Source organism: Triticum urartu, chromosome 7A (genome assembly GCF_056163025.1).
Source record: "Triticum urartu cultivar PI428250 chromosome 7A, HENAU_Tu73, whole genome shotgun sequence".
Lineage (NCBI taxonomy): Eukaryota > Viridiplantae > Streptophyta > Magnoliopsida > Poales > Poaceae > Triticum > Triticum urartu.
Window position 1 is genome coordinate 45832936 of NC_141879.1, and position 20311 is coordinate 45853246.

The 20311-nt window shown below is 43.0% G+C and overlaps 1 protein-coding gene and 1 long non-coding RNA gene across 3 annotated transcripts; one reads left to right on the top strand and one right to left on the bottom strand.

Moving 5' to 3' along the window:
* Positions 1-6903: 6903 nt before the first annotated feature.
* LOC125541585 (NAC domain-containing protein 43-like) lies at positions 6904-9753 on the bottom strand. 2 transcript variants are annotated; one of them, XM_048704956.2, is made up of 3 exons: positions 9201-9753; positions 8704-9125; positions 6904-7888 (listed from the first exon to the last, which is right to left on the bottom strand). In XM_048704956.2, the coding sequence occupies exons 1-3, from the start codon at positions 9370-9372 to the stop codon at positions 7166-7168; spliced, it is 1317 nt and encodes a 438-aa protein (XP_048560913.2). In that variant the 5' UTR covers positions 9373-9753; the 3' UTR covers positions 6904-7165. The 2 variants fall into 2 exon arrangements, with proteins under 2 accessions (XP_048560913.2, XP_087388707.1); XM_087532581.1 differs by having other exon boundaries at positions 6910-7888; positions 8788-9125; positions 9201-9613.
* Positions 9754-14475: 4722 nt separating this feature from the next.
* On the top strand, positions 14476-18518 carry LOC147957540 (uncharacterized). The gene is made up of 3 exons (XR_015612176.1): positions 14476-14800; positions 16391-16513; positions 17896-18518. It is a non-coding gene; the product is annotated as an uncharacterized LOC147957540 (long non-coding RNA).
* The last annotated feature ends 1793 nt before the right edge of the window (positions 18519-20311 follow it).

Here is a 20311-nt window from a genome sequence, read left to right on the forward strand (position 1 = left end):
AAGAATTAAGGAGAAGTCCAGGAGAAAGAAATAAGCGGAGACCCAGAATAGAACAAAAAAAACACTCACATCGCAAAGGGGGATACCCCACTCCCCCCCCCCCCCCCCCCCCCCCCCCTTGATTGTTAAAAAAGGCATGCTAAGGCTTAATTTGTGCAAAATGCTTTGGTTCCCAATGACCCAAGCCCGACCTTCTTCCGTGATTTTTCCACCAACACGGAGGGCATGGGTGATTTTTAGTTGAAGACCCTACCATACCTTTGTTTTCCAATTTTGCAACGCGCAACAATCACAACTAATGGAGACTATCCTTTTGCAGGGAATGCCTGGATGGCACGTAAAACCATCCCAATGGTATGCCGCATAGCCTGTTGATCCATGCTTTGTAAATAGGTTAGCATCGCGGCTCATATTCTATTGAAATATTGAGATTCAAAGAGCATGTAGGAAGCAATCTCGGGGGTGTCTTTGCAGAGCTAGCATAATGGTTGGTGAGGCTATCCTCTTGTCACAAGGCGGTCCGACGTCCAAAGAGGATTCCAGGGGCAAGCCATGCGAATATCTTGCATTTAGGGGGCGCCCAATCCTCTGGGGTTACTTCATTCAAGTAGCTTGATTTGAGATGACATGTACTTTACACATATATCGAGCATACAATTAGAAGCACTCGCCCCTAAAATCACCCCGTTCTATGTGTTGATTTCCATCCACGATAGATTGTCGTACTCATTAGCTAATTGTAAAATCATGAGCACACAGCTCTGTTAGTTGACCTCTTAAACTATTGTCGGTCGGGTACTTCAATTTTTAGGATTGAAACAAGGCAGGAGCTTTGCCTTTTCATTGATTAAGGAGAAGAAAACATGTTGGCCGAGATCTAAAGTAAAAAAGAGCTCAAATCACAGAAGGACAATGAGCCAAGCTCAACACTTCTATTTCTTGCGCCAGCACAGAGAGCAGTGTTGATTTGTAGTTGAACGCATTAGTGTTCATTTCTTGTGAGATTTTCCAACACACGAGAATTGCAACGGATTGGGGAGTGGCCTTTTGTGTGGACACCTCGGTGGCACAAAAAACTGCCTAATGTTGCGCCACATCGGCATTCGGTCCATACCTGCAAATAGGTTAGCATCATGGCTTACATTCTCCTAGAACATCTGACATTCGAAGAGCGTGTGAGAAGCAATTCCAGGAGCAGCTATGTAGAGCTGGAATAAAAGATCGTTGCGGGCTCCAGCTGACTTTGTGCTTTAGAATTTAGACGGCAGAACGACTTGTGACAATAGGATTGCCCTCACCAGGGAGTATATTCATCTCAAGTCCAATATAGGTGTAAAGACGATTCTAAAGACCAAAGACCCCAGCATGAATGAGTGTTTGGTGAAAGACGATTCTAAAGCAGCACGAAGCCCGGTGAATATTCTCCAGGGTGTACTTCATCCGATCGGCAGCTTGATTTGATATGGTCGGTATTTTACGCCTACACAATATTGGACTTGAACCGTAGCTAGCATTGTAAAGAGAAGTGTCCGGCCCCCCTCAATAATTCCATTCCATGTGAAGATTTCCATCGTCAATATTGCTCTTGTCGTACTTGCCGTATGACTAGCTGGCTCCTAGTTTCTTTCCCAAACAAAAGGGATTAAATCATGCATGTACTTTCCCAAACAATATTCATGAGTATATAATAGCAGCAGCAACAACAACAACAACCGAAATGAACAAAACACAAGCATGATGGAGTTTGCTTTAAAGTATCAAGTCTATTTTACTTGGATGGCATGATCGAGTTATGACTTATGACAAAGTTTTGGCATCAGGATGGCATCATGCATATGTCCTACGAGGCATCATCATGCCTGCGCTAACAGCCTAACTCGTGCATGGCAAAGCCACACGCACAATCAAAAGGCCAAAGGATTCTCCCTCCACCATGACTCCCGGTCAGAGTGATTGATCTCCAAGACCAAAGCGGTCAGCGAGCTAATCATCACGGCGGCCAGCACCCGGCGCCTGTCTACGTACTACTACTCCTCTTCCATGCACCGTCCACAGCCGCCACTATGTATGCTGCCGTCGGGGATCGGGCGTCTAATCATCTGCATTATATTAGCGGCACCAAACACCCCACCACGATCGCAACGACGGAAGAGTAAGTAGTCCTAGGAATCCTAGGTAGCAGACGCTAGCGTGGGGGGAGGCCTCGCACTAGCTGTGTTCCTCAAATGATTGGGCAATGCTTGAGCTGATAGTGGGAGTAGATAATCATAGCCTTATTCAGCAGTGGTGCAAATCAGATCTGGACTGTAAAAGAAGGACAAAGTGTATCAGTAAATCCACTTCTTTTTGGAAAAAGAAAAAACTATGGTCTACTGTTGTACTATTGCCTGCAAAAAAATATGTCTATGGGTGCATTGATTTGCTACGCTACCTAGAAGCCTTGTCCTGAACAGAGGAAGCAATTTTCTGGCAAAAAACAAAATCAGAAAGACAAAAAGCAAAGAGCAACTGTTTGAGCCGTCAATTCTCTGGTCCTGTCTGGCTATTTGGGAGGACCATTCTGGACTCACCCGCACCAAACGACATATGGTACCACCATACCAAATCAGAGCAGCAACCCATGAGAAACAAAATGTATGATCAGGAAGATTGCGAGCCATATGGCGACGGTCTCCATCTGATGCATACAGGACATATAGGTGGTCGCCCCTGATCTAGGAAACATTCCTCCTAGCCTAGCCTTGAGGAGGCTTCAGTTCGAGAGTTGTCTGGAGTGTCCCCTGCTGGGTGTAGGCCAGGTGTAGCATCAGTTCAACTGTATGGTAATCAAGAATGGCCTGAAGCTTCTGGCGTGCAGGCAACCAGACAAGAGACAGGTGCATTTGACAAAGGAAAGCTAACTAACAATTAGAAAAATATATTAATCTATGTTTAATGATGTGCTACCTGATGTGGTGTGTAGAAAACCACATCAGCTCTGCAGTTCGTATCTGGCTTCAGAAACAAGCGAAGATAGAGCTCATGAGTTAGATCATTACAGTTTAATATCGACAAAAATCGCGTCTCACCGAGAGAACAGAACTCTCCTGCGTTCCAACCAGCAAATTAACGCAACAGGAAAAAGCTTATAAGCCGAATGTGCAATCCACTCGGCGTGAGTAATTTCACCTCGGCAACAACTACGCCGAATGTGACACTCAGTATGCGCACTCGCATATACCCAGTCGGTGTATGAACATGAGCGGAAGGTCTTCTGTTAAGGACACGGCAAAGAGGTACACGAGTAATAAGTAGTAGCCCACAGCAAAAAAAAGGCAACTGACAACTAGGCCACGTTAACGGCACTGTGTAAGCCGAGTGTCAGGGCTGGGCTTCCGTCTGTGTCAAGGGTCCACCGGTGGGTGCCACGTGCCACAAAATTAGCCGAGTGCCCATCGGATGCGCACGGCATACATATAAGCTGAGAGTCGCGGCTCGGCTTTTATCAGAGCCCTAGAGCCACGCAGAGGCATGCAGTGGCGTGGCGTTGTGTGTGGCCGGTTGGCCAGTGGCGTGCTCAGGTAGGAGGCGGTGGTGAGGCGGAGGAAGGGCAAGCAGCGAACGGAGGAAAAGGAGAGAAGGAGGCGTGGGATGAGAGTGGCGCCGCACGTGATAACTGGTGGACAGGGGCGGTGGGTTAGGGATGAACCCGAACACAAGCCGAGTGCCTTATGCCGGAGACTCGGTTTACGTGAGACGGACCTTTTTTGTATTTTAAAAGTTATATAGGTAACCATTAGAGGGCACTTGGCTTATACTGCCCACCGTCACGGAGCTGTCAAGTGTGGCGAGCATGTCCACATTGCATGAACTGGTCACCGTGTGTTGCGTAAATGCTGAGTGCTTTTCCTGAAATATGGCGACAACCTGCCATAGGCCGAGTGTTTTGCGGGTGCTTCCGAAACCGTACGCCGAGGGCCGTCTCTTCGCCATGTGCCTTGTTGTTCGCATTCGGCTTATACTACTATATGTTGAGTGGCCGATAAATTACACGTAACCTACGAAAAATGCAAGGGGCATATATTTTTTTCCTGTAGTGTAAGCAACGTGCATCGTAACAATCAATCTACAGATGCATCCATGTCAGTCCTCTAATCAAATCAATTTGCCCTGGTGTGTTCATTTGAATTTTTAAGAGCAAACTTTTAAATTTTGAGTTAAATTTTTTGGAGGGGGTAGAAATATATACAAGTACCTAAATATGAATTTTGTTTCAAGTTATAGCCCACTTTTTATGTGCATGCAGTTCAGAATTGAATACTCCCCCGTTAATGAATATAACCGCAATTATTGTCTTAAACTAGAAAAAGGATCCAGAAAAACATCAATTTTGGTGTTACCATGGAAATGTAACATGTTCATATGGGGAAAATAAGGGATGTTTTAGATTAAAAAAATCTAGTCATATTTTTAAGGCACTAAGTGCATTTCTAGGCATCTAACGGATATAATTCGAATTTGAACGGCAAGCGCATGAAAAAGTTGGCAAAATTAAGTTGATATTTTTCTTGAGACTATTTTTAGGCCTTATCTAAAGAAAAAGAATTCCAAACATCAGGGTGCCAAAACTCGATCACTAAAGATGAGCTTATTGGTTTTAATTCTAAAAAATGCAAACGAAGTCTGAAAAACACGAAACCTAGCAATGTGTCATTATATGACCACTATAATATGTGAAAAACATTTGAGGAAGTTTGCAAAGTAGTGATGTATACAGAAATCGGACCATCTCCTAGAAAAAGTCGTGATTACGGGAGGAATGAGATGAGTTTGAAGGCAAAGTATTCATTACATATTGCATGTAAATTTTGACATTTTTTGTGGTTAATTCGCTATATGTATGTCATTAAGTAATTTTTGAGGCATTTAACAGGCATAATTCAATTTGTATATGACATTTTTGTGGTTAATTCGCTATATGTATGTCATTAAGCAATTTTTGAGGCATTTAACAGGCATAATTTAATTTTTTTTATCTGAGACGTAATTCAAATTTAAACTGCGAGTGCATGAAAAGGATGGCAAAATAGGGTTCAAAATCATATTTGTGTCAAGGAGTATATTTTTAGGAATTATCCAAGAAATGAATAAGAGTTTCAAACATCAGGCTGCCAAGACTCTAACCCTGAACATGGAGTTTATTAGTTTCTTGATTCTAGAAATTACAAACGAAATCCATAAATAATGCAACCTGGCAGGGTGTCATTATATGATCCCTAATGGTTTTACTAAAAAATTAAAAGTTTTTGCAAAAGTTGTGACGTATACTACACGGAAATGGGAACATCTCTCAGGTTTCAAAAGGAAACGGGTCAACTATGAAGGTGAAGCGTCGTTTGCTTCACAGTTTGACATCGGAACTTTTTCTGTGCTCAACATACACCAACTGTATATCATTCCAATGAAAAGTGAAGGCGAGTATTATGGTAAGTGTTTCGGTCACACTTAAGGTGACGCTAGTTTCGAGTGGCTTTATTAGTTTGGTACCTACAAAACTTGAGATGTGGTGAAGAAAGAGAATTGTTGTGAAGGAGAATAAATAAATGTGTGAAATAATAGTGCAACTAAATAACATCAGGAGTAACAGTGTTTGCAGAAACAGAGAGCTTAGGCTTGGAGAGGTTTAGTTCATGGTAGATAGTGGAAGTGACTTGTTGATTGCTTCTTCCTGGCATCGCTCGCTAATAATCTAGTGCCAAGAAAAGAATATTTGTTGTGCCCTGAATATCAAGGGTTTGTAATATCGAAAGAATCCTCTCTCGGTATTGACAACGAAGATATCAACCTGTGGTATTCTCCTATGAGTCAAAGATCAACCATGCAATCAGCTAAGTAACTTTTTCTTGGTCACTAACTAACTTAGTCTAGTGAGGTTTTCATTCTTACTAACTTTGCTACTTTCAAGAATTAATGTATCGTATGTATGAAATAGATTTTTATATGACAGGTAGAAAAAAACATCAAGATATTAAAATAATAGTAAAACATGAATATAGAGAGGAATAAATGACCGCAATCCATAATTTCACCAGTATCTTCTCTCCAAATAGCATAGACATGGTAAATAAATTATAGTTGTGTATCGTTTTTTATAGTTTTTATGTTTGATCATACATGTCAGCATATAGGCATTACGTCCTTGTATCCAGACCACTATACCGCTGCATCTATAACTAGTACTCCACTCCAAACTGAAATACATCATATATTTTAAAGTGTTAAGTAATAAAAGAGAGCATTGCATCAAGCAAGGTGACATAATCTTGATGGTATATTATTTTTACATCTTGCTCATCGCCGAGATAACTAGGCAGATATATTTTTATCCTTAGTGACAGTATTACACTATAAGCCTTTTTTATCTTTCTATCACTAAGATAGATTATTACTCTCTCCGTTCAAACACATGGAGAATTACATCAAACTGATCACAATAATGTTAGACAGCTCATGAGATATTTGTATTGAAGACCGACGTAGAGCAGATGTCACATAGCTACTGTTTTGAACCCATAGTCCAAAGAGCACTATCCACACATGCTCATCATTGCAGCAAAGTTGATGAAGAAGGCTCCGGCAGAGGGAGGTGTTTTGCAATCATGGATGGTTGTCTAGTCTTTGGATAGGACCTCCTCCATCTTAGGTTATTTATCTACTTTTACTTTTTTATGACAACATTTCTTTGGACATGTAGACTCTGCATCTCGTTAGAGCATCTCCAACAGGCGCCCAAAAACTGCTCTGCGCACTAAAAACCGTTCTTTTTGTGTACCGAAGACACTCCAGCAGATACTTCAAAATAATGCGCATGCAAAAGAATTTAACGCTCGCGCTTAAAAGCGTCATTGCACGCTGCAAATGTTGGGTGCTGGGCCGCGTGCTTCATAATTTGCACTGCGTGTGTTTTTGGACGCGTGTTTTTGGTCATGTGAAAAACCAATATTAGCTGCAGCGCGTTAAAAGTGCTACAGTGACGCTGTAAAACTATTGTGGCGCTTGATATTCTTGTGCCTCTGAAGATGCTCTTATGTAGAATCTGGACACTCCTCTAGTGCGTGCGAGTGAATCAGCTCTATATACAAAAAATATCCGTATAAAAAATAAGCAAGTTTGGGCTACGACAGTGTCAGCATCCGACAGCGTTAAAACAAGTCATCCTCAAGTCGGCTTGTAGCGATGACGCCGACCGCGCCAGGCTCCACAGGTCACCGTCGCCAGCCCCAATGACGGAGTAAGCGTGTAGGGTGCCACCGCCGGAGTAGGCCGTGGCGCCGCCGAGCTCGTCCACGACGTAGGACATGCCGTTGGTCGTCTTGGTTGTCGCGGCGTCGGAAAGGCCGTTGAGCTCGTACTCCGCCAGCCGGTCAAGATCGTCCCAGTCGCCGCCGTACTCGGCCGGCGGCGGCAGGATCCCGCTGGGGACGACGTGCTCGAGCGGCGGGAGCTTCATGAACTTGTCGTACAGGGTGCTGCTGCCGCTGTGGCACGCGCTGTTGATCAGGTGGTCCAACGCTGACGATGATGGGTTGGTGGGCTTGGTCTCCTGCCTGCACGATGCCGTGGATGAGCGGCCCATGTAGCTGAGGATGTGGTCGAGCCCGTCGTCGCTGGCGGAGCAGTGCATCATCTGCGCCTTGGCGCGGTCGCTGCCGGCCGTCAACGTCGACGAGCAGTTGCTCTGGCTGCTCTCCATGGCACCGGCGCCGACTAGCTTGCTGGACGCTGCGCCGCCACCGCCGCGGTTCTGGCCAGCTTGGCGCTGCACGACGATGTTCTTCTTCTTGAACACCCGGCAGATGACCCACCCGTCCTCCGGCGCCGACGGCTGTTCGCCGGCTAGGCCTTGTATCTGCTCATATGATACGGATAGACACCATCAATTGACTAATCAAGCGCCCGTGACGAGCCTAATTACCTGCAATTTTTTGTTGAGACTAGATTTACATTTTCAAAGAAACTTCTCCCTCCATCTCATAATATAAAAATGTTCTTCAAGCTAACTACCTAAGGCAGCTCAAAAGGCATGTCGATTCATCATCATGCATGCATGTACGTAGTGTTTGACCCTTGAAAAGGCTCGCTCGGTAATGGAGTTTGTTACTAGTTTGTCATATGCCGGTGTCTCCGTGCACAAAGGTCCATTATTCGATTATTTGGACATACCTGTAGCAGCAGTAGTACCAAGGGACCAAGGACTTAACTTTACTATATTTTTTCATAGCTTCTACCCATAGTTAAATGGTGCATCTGATAATATTGATTTCATATTGTGAATGTATATATTTTTTAATATAAAGTTAGTCAAACTTTATAAAGCTTGACTTTGACCAAACCTTATATGCGGACTAAAAAGAAACGGAGGGAGTAGTATAACATCCGTCCCCACTCGCAAATTACAATTAATTCCATTGCATCATGTGTCATGTGTGTCGCCATTCCCAACCACCACCCGGACATAATCTTCACTAGACTTTGTCGTCTACAGCCGCATATGTGCCACGTCTACATACACAGAAAGTGTGCGTACAGTACGTACATTGATCGCACGCATGCACCACTAGCGAACGATCTCCATCCCTGTCGGCCGGCCGCCGTGCATGCAATTGCGACGTACTACAGTATTGTACAGTCTGGAGAGAGGGACTGTACTAGTAGAGCACATACCGGGAATGAGTCACTGGAGTAGTAGGTGGCCTCGCAACGTGCTGCAGTAGTAGAGGTGTGGACTAGGCGGTACAGTACACGTACCGGGGAAGAGATGCCGGAGTAGTAGGAACTTGCGTCGCCGGGAGCAAAGACGGGGTTGGTCGCAGGGGCAGGTGCGATGGCGTCGTCGAGGCGGTACTCGTGCATGATCCAGTCGGACTTGTGGCCGTGCGGGGCGCGGCCCTTGTAGAAGACGAGCGTCTTGCGCATGCCGATGCGGCCGGACCCGGCGGCGGAGTAGATGGCCTTGTCCCGGCCGGTGGCCTTCCAAAACCCGGCGGCGGTGGCGCGGTTGGTGCGCGTCCCCGTGGGGTACTTCTTGTCCTTGTGGCTGAACAGATACCAGTCGTTCTGCGGGCCAGTTCCGATCCGACAGCGCTCTGCATGCATGCGTTTTTCCATCTAGCACACGCATGGTGCACAACTAGTGAAGAAAGGAGAAGGAACTCACTGACCTTGGATGTCCCATGGCTCGAGCTTGTTGAGGTCGACGTCGGGGATAACGTCGAGGTCGATGCGCTGCGAGGCCACCTTCTTCGCGAGATAGTAGGTGAGCAGCTCCTCCTCCGTCGGGTGGAACCGGAACCCCGGCGGCACCACCGACTGCCCGTTCACGGAGATGCTCATGGTCGATGGGTGAATCTCACACGCACAGGGATCACTATAGGATAGATAAAGAAGACAGTACTGTAGCTGGAGTGAAATCCTCCACCTAGCTATAGCCCACAACTAGCAACAATTGATGAAACAATCTAGGGGAGACGGTGGTGTCGAGTCGAGGGGAATGAAGTTGCTGCCGGTAATGGGGTGCAAGGAAACAATGGCAACGGACGGAGGGTGCTTATATATAGCTGCTGCCAAGCTAGCTAGCCTTGTAATGGGATTAGTTACGTTCGTTCCAGAGGAGAAGTGCCACCAACCTTGAGAAGGAAACGCCCAGGCCACGGTGGTCCCCGCCGGAGAGAGAGAGAGAGAGAGAGAGAGAGAGAGAGGAGAGGAGAGAGCTCCGGGAAAGGACGCGCGACCTTAAAAATCTCCACGAAAACCACACCCCAAACCGAACACCGCCGGGTAAAACATCAGGCGCCACAGCATGAGCAGCATAACCACCACGGCAACAGAACAGCACCAACAGCACCGTCGATCAGCAAGACAGCAACAGAAAGTAAGCGTGCTGGCCGTTTCTCTCTTTTTGTTCATGTTCATGGTTGACGTTGTCATAAATTATAAGAGGAAATTAAGCAGCACAAAGTAAAAGATGTGCGCGTGCCAGCCAATTCTCTCTCTTCTTTCATATTCATGTGTGACATTGTCATAAATTAAGAGGGAATCAGGTTCCACAAGGTATAGTTAGGGTCTGTCTGATTTATGACTAACTTTGCCACAATTAAGCTTAGGCATAAATGTGGCTACCACAAAAAGTGTGGCTAACAAAATGGCCACCACAAGTGTGGCAAGATTTGACAAGAAATTGAGGTCATGTTTGGTTCATAAGTCCTAGGACTATTTTTAGTCCCAAATTATAAGTCTCAAGTCCCTACAAAGTCCCTACCTGTTGGTTATTGGGACTTAACATGGACTAACAGACCACATTACAACTATAAGTCCCTATAAGTCCTTCCTTGTGAGTCTTATTTCATAAGTCCCAAATGCCCATTTTAAGTCCCTACAAGTCCCTCCTCTTTGGTTTAGATGAGACTTATAGGGACTTTTTAAGTCCCTAAATCAATAAGTCTCTGGAAACAAACACCCTCTGAGTCTATGACATGTGAACCATGTAGCTGGAAAAGTGTGGCAAATCATAAGTGTAGTAATGAACCAAACACATACCTAAAATATTATGGCACGACTAAGTTTAGGCGTGACGACCTTAGGCTGCAAACCACTCCATTTTGGTTGGAGGATAGGAACAGTACTGGTACTAGATCACCAACTTTGCCGGCCGCGATCCATCGAGGTTAGCTATTATTGGAGGGAAGAAAGCCCAAAGCAATTAATGGAACAACTTTCTTGACTTCTCTGGTAAGCTGATAAAGAAATGTGTACAGGCGGATGATTCTGCAGCTCTTTTCCCCTGCAGGAGCCAAAAGCCGAGATGGGGACTAGAAACTGATAGAAATAATTGCCTTTGAAAATTATTGATAGTATACTCCATTTTGTACCAGTGTATTAGTTACATTACGAAATCAAATAAACTTGAAATACTTAGATACGGTGCATTAACTCCCACCTTGTTCTTTGTTTCTTGACATGAATAAAGTAATCAATCAATAAGAAACGTGAGGCATGCAACGATCAATATAGTTCATTGCATGCAATAGTATTAATGAGCAAATATACATTAAGTTCTCTTGTTTTCCCTTCGCCTTGGTCGCAATTTATAATGTAAGATGACTTATACTCCCCCCATCCATATATATAGGGCCTAATGCATTTTTCGATGCTAACTTTGACCATATGCTAGAGCAATAATATTTGACATGCAAGTTACACAAAGCATATTGTCAAATTCATACGTGGAAGGAGCTTCTAATGATATATTTTTTATATTTTACATCATGTATTATTAATCTTATCAATAGTCAAACGCAGCCTCGAAAAATGTATTAGGCCCTATATATTTATGGATGGAGGAAATACACCGGTACGGAGGGAGTAAGTCGTCATAGGAGAATGATGTTGACTTTGATATTTCAAGCTATACTCCCTCTGTATCGGTGCATTACACTAGTAGAAAAAGGGCAATTTGTCCCGGTTCTAGAGGGCCTTTAGTCCCGGTTCTGAAACCGGGACTAAAGGTCGGTACTAAAGGCCCCCCCTTAGTCCCGGTTCTTATACCAACCGGAACTAAAGGCCCTCCACGTGGCTGTTGTCTGGAGCTCTACCTTTAGTCCCGGTTGGTAACTGGGGCTAAAGGAAATTTTACGTTTTTTTTGAATTTTCTGCATATTTTCAAATTTCTGAATTATTTTACAATTTAATCTCTAATCATCCCTCGTCACTACTCAATTTAACCTCTAATATCTAATCACCCCTCATCATTCCAAATCACCTAACTTCCCGGCCGGTCACCCATCCTCTCACTACTCCAGCCTGACCACGCTTAACTTCCGGGTTCTATCCGCCCTCGTTTCCAAGTCTGCACTTGTTGTTTTCCTGACAATAGTAAGATGTCAATCCTATTAACCCTCAGGAGTTTAGCTTAAGCATGAAGTCACACGTTTCACTGTTTGAGTTTGAAACTATTATTCTAAAAAACAATAATTATTTAGTAACACTAATATTTTTTGAATAAGTAGTTTGACCATAGTTTAATCATAGTTTGACCAGATTTGACCAAAATCAAAAATTGAAATAATTATTTAGTAACACTAATATTCTTGAATAATTATGTAGTAACACTAATACTTCTTGAATAAGTAGTTTGAACATAGTTTGACCAGATTTAACCAACATTTAAAAAAACTGAAATTTGAGCATATCTTTTTTTCCTTTTAGAATTTGAGGATTCTAAAAATTTGCAAACAGGCTGTATGCCGTCAAAATCGGATGCGGATTTTCGTGCTGAACATTTTGATATATTATACTTTTTTCGACATCGTATGCAAAAGTTATAGCCGTTTTAATTCTTCATGACACTTTTTTGCAAAACATGTCCAAATTTAAGTTTTTAAATTTTCCTACATCTCGAAGGATTTTATTTTTTGAAGTTTTTATCATTTTATTTTGTTTTTTTTCAAAAGTGAAATGGAGATACATGGGGGGGGGTAGAGTTTGAGAAATGGGCCCTTTAGTCCCGGTTTGAGACACGAACTGGGACAAAAGGGCATCGCACCCTTTAGTCCCGGTTCATATCTCGAACCGGGACTAAAGGTCTAATCTTTAATCCCGGTTTGAGACACGAACCGGGACTAAAGGATGCGATGCCCTTTGGTCCCGGTTCGTATCTCAAACCGGGACTAAAGGGCCCATTTGAACCGGGACTAATGCCTTTAGCCGCTCGAACCGGGACTAATGCTCACATTAGTCCCGATTCATAATGCAACCGGGACTAATGTGTATATTTCGCTGTGACCAAAGCCCTGTTTTCTACTAGTGTTAGGCACATTACGAAAACCAAATGATATCAAAACACTTACGCGTGGTGCATTAACTTCCACCTTGTTCCTTGTTTCTTGACATGAGGCCCTTCCAATGCTCCACCTTGTACAGGTGCTAAGGTTGCCAACTAAGTAAAAAAAATCATATGTAGCATTCTAGTTAAGAAATATTGCTAAGCATGTGTACCTAGGTGGAAGCACAATTTTGAGTTTACAATTAATTAAATGCATGAAACTTAGCATCCAAAAGCTTAGCACCTTTGCATTGGGGACTTGAGTTACTAAGGCATTTAATATACTTAGCACCTCCTCTAAACACCTTTGCATTTGAGGTGGTCTGAATAAAGAAATCAACAAATAAGAGATGGGTGGCGTGTATGTTTTAAATGACTTGAGACCACCTAGTACGGCATGCAATGGTCAGTTAATTGTATGCAATCGTATTAATTATCAAATAAAAATTAAGTTTTCTCGGTTTTCCCCCATCTTGGTCGTGGTGCACAACCTAAGATTTCTATCCAGATAGGGAACATGGGGGGGGGGGGGGGGACTTTGGTTGATCGTAGACTTCATTCAGTCGAGAGCACACCTATGAAATGGTGAATTGACAATCTGTTTGCATATCATATAGTGCCGACATAATTGCACATTATGCTGTTTGACTATTCATGAAACGAGTGGTCGCCGGATCTTACAAATACATGAGCAAGTGGTGCTCCATGGCTCCATGGGCAGCTAGTTTCCTCAGATCATCTACGACAATTTTCATATTTTTTAAAAAAATCACGTGTAGGGAAAATTAGCACAAAAAAGTGTGTTCCCCTATTTTCATATTTTTTCAATTTTCTATAGTCAATTTTTCTTTTGTAATCACAAAAAACACCCATCTTTCCCTATATAGAGTGAAAGATGCATATTATCCAATTGAGGGTGGCGGGAGTCAACCGCCTAAATCCAATAATGTGAACCACGTTTTGTACCATATATATAGTGTTACTATTCATCACCCAAGGTGCAGAATAAGTTATTCTTCATCCGAGATAATCTTACGATAATTTCATAATTAAATTACGTTGCAATTCAAATAATTACATTCCTATTGATTCATTACATAAAATTTGGCATAAGAAAATAAAAATATAGGTCATAAGACAAGAAAATTTGCAGTTTATGTGTATTTTACACTATGTTTTTATGTTTGTAATTTTACATAACATAAAATATTTTTTACAACGATTATATATTTTCTTACGGTGTCTTTTTACGTCGGAAATAAGAAAAAAGTTACGGAACGTAAAATTACGGGGCATTGATGGTAAAATAGAGGGGGTGAAGAATAACTATACCTCACCCAGGGTGACGAATAACGCGACCCTATATATATAGAGAGAGAGCTGAGAGAGAGAGAAAGTCTATTAGTAACCCAGGGTAAAGAATAAGTAATTCTTCACCCGGATCGAGTCACCGAGCCAGACTTCCCGATCGCATCGCCAACCAAGCCTCTACCGGTGGCGTAATTTTATCCCCCGTGATGTAATTTTACGTTGACGTCAAGAGCCCACTCCGTCCTAAAGAAAAAAAGGTCACTCCCGAGGTGAAAAAAAGGGCCAATTCCCTCGTCCAATTCTAATCTGGGGTGAGTCATCTCAAAAGAAAAATATCAGGGGCGGAGTGGATGAGGGGTGCGAGCGCCGAGCGGCGGTTGGGCTCCGGCGTCGTGGAACGCAGCGGGCCGAGCCGTCGTGCTGCGACGTCGGTGGTACTTGGCGTCAGGGCTTCTTCATTATAGGGGGGCATCTCCCGTGTGGACGGCGCCTCGTCGGCCGAGTCGCCGGCGACGAATACTCGGCCGAAGATGGGCCCACTCCATGAACCAGGGGCTGGCGGCGTCCTCGGCTGGACGGCGAGCTAGTCGTGGTTGGCCGGCGCGGGAGTCGTGTCTGCTGCTTGAAGAGGTACTTTGAGGCTCTCCGATAGATGCCCCAGCCCCAGCGATTTGCTTCAAGATCCAGCTCTATAAGTTTGGTTCATTTTTACGGGAGTTTTGTTTGATTCCTTCATTCCTACAACTACTGCATATATTGCTTTGTTACGCCCGACTACTCAACTAGAAGGAGATCCTCGCAGGCTCTCAGCGTATCCCTCAATTTATTGCCAGAATGTTTCCAGCGTATCCCTATTTCAGTTGCCTCCTATCTTCGACTATTGCTACAGGAGCGTGAGAAACATGCATTTAAATACTTGACCATGATCACCACATGGTACATGTTATTTGATCAGGTAGCGATTTAGTTCATATTGTTGATTGGTGGGGAACAAACAGACTAATGGTCAATGTGGTAATGTTGCATCTAGTTCTTGTTCTGACCCACTAATCAACAAAGCCATCAAACCTTTCTACTTCACTCCCTGCCAGTAATTCCCAAAATAAACCAAACAAAAGATTGGGCATAAAATTAATTCCCTTGCCCAATATCCTACTAACTCCCTCTATATCTCCTATTGCTCTCTCCATCATATGCCAAACAGGACGCACATGAGGTGCTCTGTTTGATGGTTGCCTGAAGCAAAACAAGAACCACTGGAATTCCTATTGGTTAGGAGAGTGGTGGTTCAGTTAGTCTTTACTTTATTAGCCCCAAATTTGGTTGCATCAGCTGCTTCCGGAGATGGCCATATGTGCCATGAAATTAGGTTGATCTGAAGATAGTACAAGTAGGCATACTCCGTAGCTCCTAGTGTAGCAATCTGGACTATGCAGCTATCTAACTGGAATTCAGAACTAGCGATTTGGTAGTTCCAAGAAACCAGGGATTCACTTTAAAGCTTAAAGGTGTTCTTCTGTATTCGATCTTGCTCTCTATAGTACAGGGAATCAGGGATAGCTTTGCCTCCAAAATATATAGCGATAACTTTACAAACCGGAGAAAAAACTTGTTGACTCAAAGTTCTTCAATTGTCCTGTCCAAACTGTAATATCTAGATAACATGAATCATAATCTAAGAATTCAGTGTCTGACTTTAAGGAGTGCAGAAGAAAAAGCAAATAAACTTATGACCATCATCGTATTCACTTTGATTTGGTTTCAGATAACCTGAACTCTCTGCATAAATATTGAGTTAGCTGCTTGAAACTTTTTTATGGACAACTTGAAAATTTATGAAGGACTACCAGAGCCTCTATAAATTAGATCAAGGAAATGCTGAGTTAGCTCAAAAAGTCTCCACATAGATTATTGGCTAAATCATAAATTGTATCAAGTAATAAGTACTTCAAAAAAGAAATTCCAGTGTACTTTTTATAAACAAAAATTCGATCGAAGGGGCCACACGGCCCCCATCTTCATTATGAAACTTTTTATAATTTTCTATGAACATATTAACGCAATCAGTATTGCCCCCACTCCATCCATGTATATGAGTATGTGAAGTATTTACTCTGCCATCCAATGTATCTGCTTGAATTATGTGTATATTTACTGTTTTCATGTAGCAACTTCTGCTGTTATATAATCTTTTAGCATTGCTGGTGGTCTCGGTATCAGGGTACGGTGGTGGTTGGCATTCTGCTTGATGCGTGCTGCATCTCCTCCCACAACAACGACAGGCAGTTAGGTGTTTGCTGCCGGAGTTCTTCAGTATCGCACCCTCTCCGTCATTTTACACGAGTATGTCTTGATTTACTATCCCATGCCACGTATCTGCTTGAATTAAGTTAGATTGGGTAAGAATACTAGGCAGCAGAATTTGGATGGGTTACATCCCCAAATATAGCTGTTTTGGGCATAGCTATCCTACAACCTTAGTGCTCATACTGTCATAATTTCTTTTGCCCAGTTTGTATGTGCTTAATGACAGGTCTTCTTGTTCTTGTGTATATATTTGTATGATTATTGTATAACTCTATTCTAGCCAGAAGTTGCAGACTTACAATACATATGATATAGTGAAGATATGACTTCTTTCGTCTTTTTTTTTAGAAAAATAATATCCTTTGGAGCTTCTTAGATTCATCCCGGCCTCCCCATTCTATTCCAACAATTATGTAAAATCATATGTTTTATGAATCTTTTTTACATTATGTTTCAACATGGCCTCTTTGTATTTATTGGAGAAAGGCCATACTACCTCCTTTCATGAGATGGGGTGCTCCTGTGCCTTTATGAAAGAATGGTGGCTTCCTTCGTCTCTGCCACGGTGACACCTCACTGAGCCAGTCTCTCCAATGACAGTGCTCGCTTGCACTGAATCACCCGGCCAAGTGACGGGGTCAGTCCACCCTGGATAATGTCGACCTGGAGAGGCGGCTCCTCGGGTGAAGAAGTTATTCTTCACCCTGGTCGATCCAGCATCCCCGGCCGCACCCGTACGGTGTGCCTTACGGCTGACCGCAAGGCTCCACGGCTTACACGATGTAATTTTTTATCTACACGAACGTAAACTTTCACCAGCCTGACAGGTACAATCCTTATTTGTGCCTGGCTACTTGGTAGTATAGTAAAGAAAATTTGCATCATGCTCTCTGCCAGCCACGGTTGCATACTCTAGTACGCGCTGCATGCTATAGTTTTTTGAAAAATTTCCCTGGCCCAATACCTCTCGGATGTGCAGGTAACTTATGACCAATAAGCAGTGCAGTTGATCTTGGTTCGTCGCGAGTTAGCTGCTTTGGTTATAACTAAACCGAGTGTGTTCTCGTCTAAATTTGATTGCAATATACAAATAATTTTCAGAGCTAACAGGGTATGTGAAGTTAAAAGTGTGTTATCCAGATCATAAAATTCCTGCTTGGGCTAGCTAAATATTATGCAGAGGTAATGATGCTACTGTAGTTTGTTCTTTCATTGAAATATGAACAAGGTGTGGTCAGATGGTTTGCTTGCAAATATGAAAAAGGTGTTCAGATGTAACTCGTAAGATAGAAGAATCCTCTTGTGGAAGTTTTGTTGACAAAACTACTTCCACGTTGAACTTTTTCTCTTATTATTAAGTGATATCTCTTAGATTCCATACTTAATTTATAGTGCATTAAAATGTGGCTCTCTTGCAGTTGTCAGAAGTCTAGGTACAGTCAAGTGAGAGATATGGACTCTTGATTGAAGGAGAACTTTGTGCACTTATGATAGCATATGGACTGTAAATCTGTAGCAGGCCCTGAACCAAGGCATGCATATAGCAGGTCCTGAATGAATCATCCTGACCACGTTTTGCACATCATATGCTTAATTGCTTATGTAATTCAGTTTTTACAAGACATTTTTTTTGTGGATCAATAAGCATATGCACTGTTCTTGTTCTTTTAATCTAATTAAAGGCCAGATATTTTCTGTCATATGATGAATTGACCATGGAAGGATTTGTTTTGTAAGCATAGCTAATGTCGCCATTCGAGTGTAAAACTCATATGCATGGTGCTACTGAAAATGTTACCCAAAACTCTGAAGAGAATGGGCGCCTCACTTCTTCAAGCAAAACCTGTTCTCAGTCACCGTAAGCTACTAGCAAGTAGCAACACTGCAACAGTACAAGGGCATGTTTCTTAAAAAAAACATCAATTGATGAGATTTGCCTTGTTACTTCATTGGATCTTCCAAGAAGGCAAGTGCGATCGTTTTATTATTGTAATCATTGATCCTACTCGGTACAAAATATTCTAAGTGAATATTACTCCCTCCGTCTCATAATATAAGAACGTTTTTGACACTAGTGCAGTGTAAAAAACGTTCTTATATTTTGGGACAGAGGAAGTAGATGTTTCATTGCTGAAGTACATGATGCATAAGCAAAAGATGGCATGATAGAAACCAGTAGCCAACATAGAAATGTGAAGATATCTCAGAGGACTGACTCTTCTATTTGTTGTTGCCTCATGTAACCTGTCCTTAGAGATTAAGCTGTACAGGTCGGTCATACTATGTGATCAACTGAGTCTATTGTTATAAATAATTCAATATTGATTACGTCCATTACATAATCTGCCTTTGCTTCTATGATCAAACAGCATTTCAGAACCAAGACTTGATGGACTGATCAGTATAAAATAATTATGATTTGCATATGTAGTTTGCTAGAGCTAGAAGGAAGTATATGGATTGATTCACAAACACTAGCAAACTGCAAAGAAACCAAATGTGCTGTCTATATAAGAAATTTCAGTTACATGTGTTCGATACTGAATCTGAGAGAGTATGTACATAAAGACAGTTTTGGCGACATTCCTACAGACGGAAATTTCGGTCAAAATTCAGATAGAAGATCGAATATTTTTGGGATAACTGAGGATGCAATTCCAGAAATGATACTTCCAATTTTATCTTCTTCCAAAATGAGCTTTCCAGTGCATCAAATCCATGGTGCCGCATGAACAACTCCAGTAATAAATAGAGAGGGAAAAGACTAAAAAATTCAGGATGCATGCATCATCCATGACCTCAATCAGTTTTAAGAAGAACCATGGCTGCTCGTTCATAACGTGGCACTCCCACCGCGACGTTCTCGCGTGTGATGGGATACTCTAATGGGAGGCGTCTGCACCTCGCCGGAGTGAGCTCTCCCGCTGCAGCGTCTACTTGCGCCTAACGGGATTTTCCATGGCGATCCTTACACCAGATCTCCGATAGAGGCGCATCCTTATATCGGATCGGCCGGCCGAGCGACGACGGGGTGAGGGACGACCCTTCAGTAATTTTGTGGCACAAACTTTTTTTTTCTACAGTGTTTCTTTTGTCAGAATGGACTCTCTAAGACATAATATTACTTCACATGCAATAAAATCTTACCCCACATCCCTTGTTCTCAACGTGGCGCAAGACCAATTCTAAAGACCGTAAGTTTACCTCACCTCCACTCACTAATTTTACCTCATTAACCTTCTGTTGCTGCGGTGGATGCAAACTGGTTCGGCTGGGTGCATGGGTGGCTGGGGTGAAGAATAACAATTCTTCACCCTGGATGACGAATAGCGCGACCCTATATATATATATATATATATATATATATATATATATATATATATATTCCACTTGGAACCACATTTGACCAATTGATGAGGTGTCCCTAACAAAATTGCTACAACCTTCCAGGACACGACGCTTTGAACAGATGTGCGGGTGGAGGATATAGTACACCTATGTTTTTCTATTCCTGCGCTTTTTATATCGCGTGTTCCAAATAGCTAGGCATGTTCCCTATCACCTGTGCGTGCGGTGATTAAGCCGTTGCACGTACACACGGAATACACACGAGGAGCTAGCTAGCAGCGTAGCACGGCAGTGCACGCGCTCTTTTCCCACTTCACCCGTACGTGAACATATGCACGGCAGGCACCCCAGGGATAAGTCACCGCCACGGCCTATCTTCACCGTACACACACATGCATGGTCGCCGCATGCCGCCGCGGCTCGCGCGTCCGTGCATGGCTGCCCCCCGCGCTCCAGCGCGCGAGCGTCGACACGCACGCACGTACG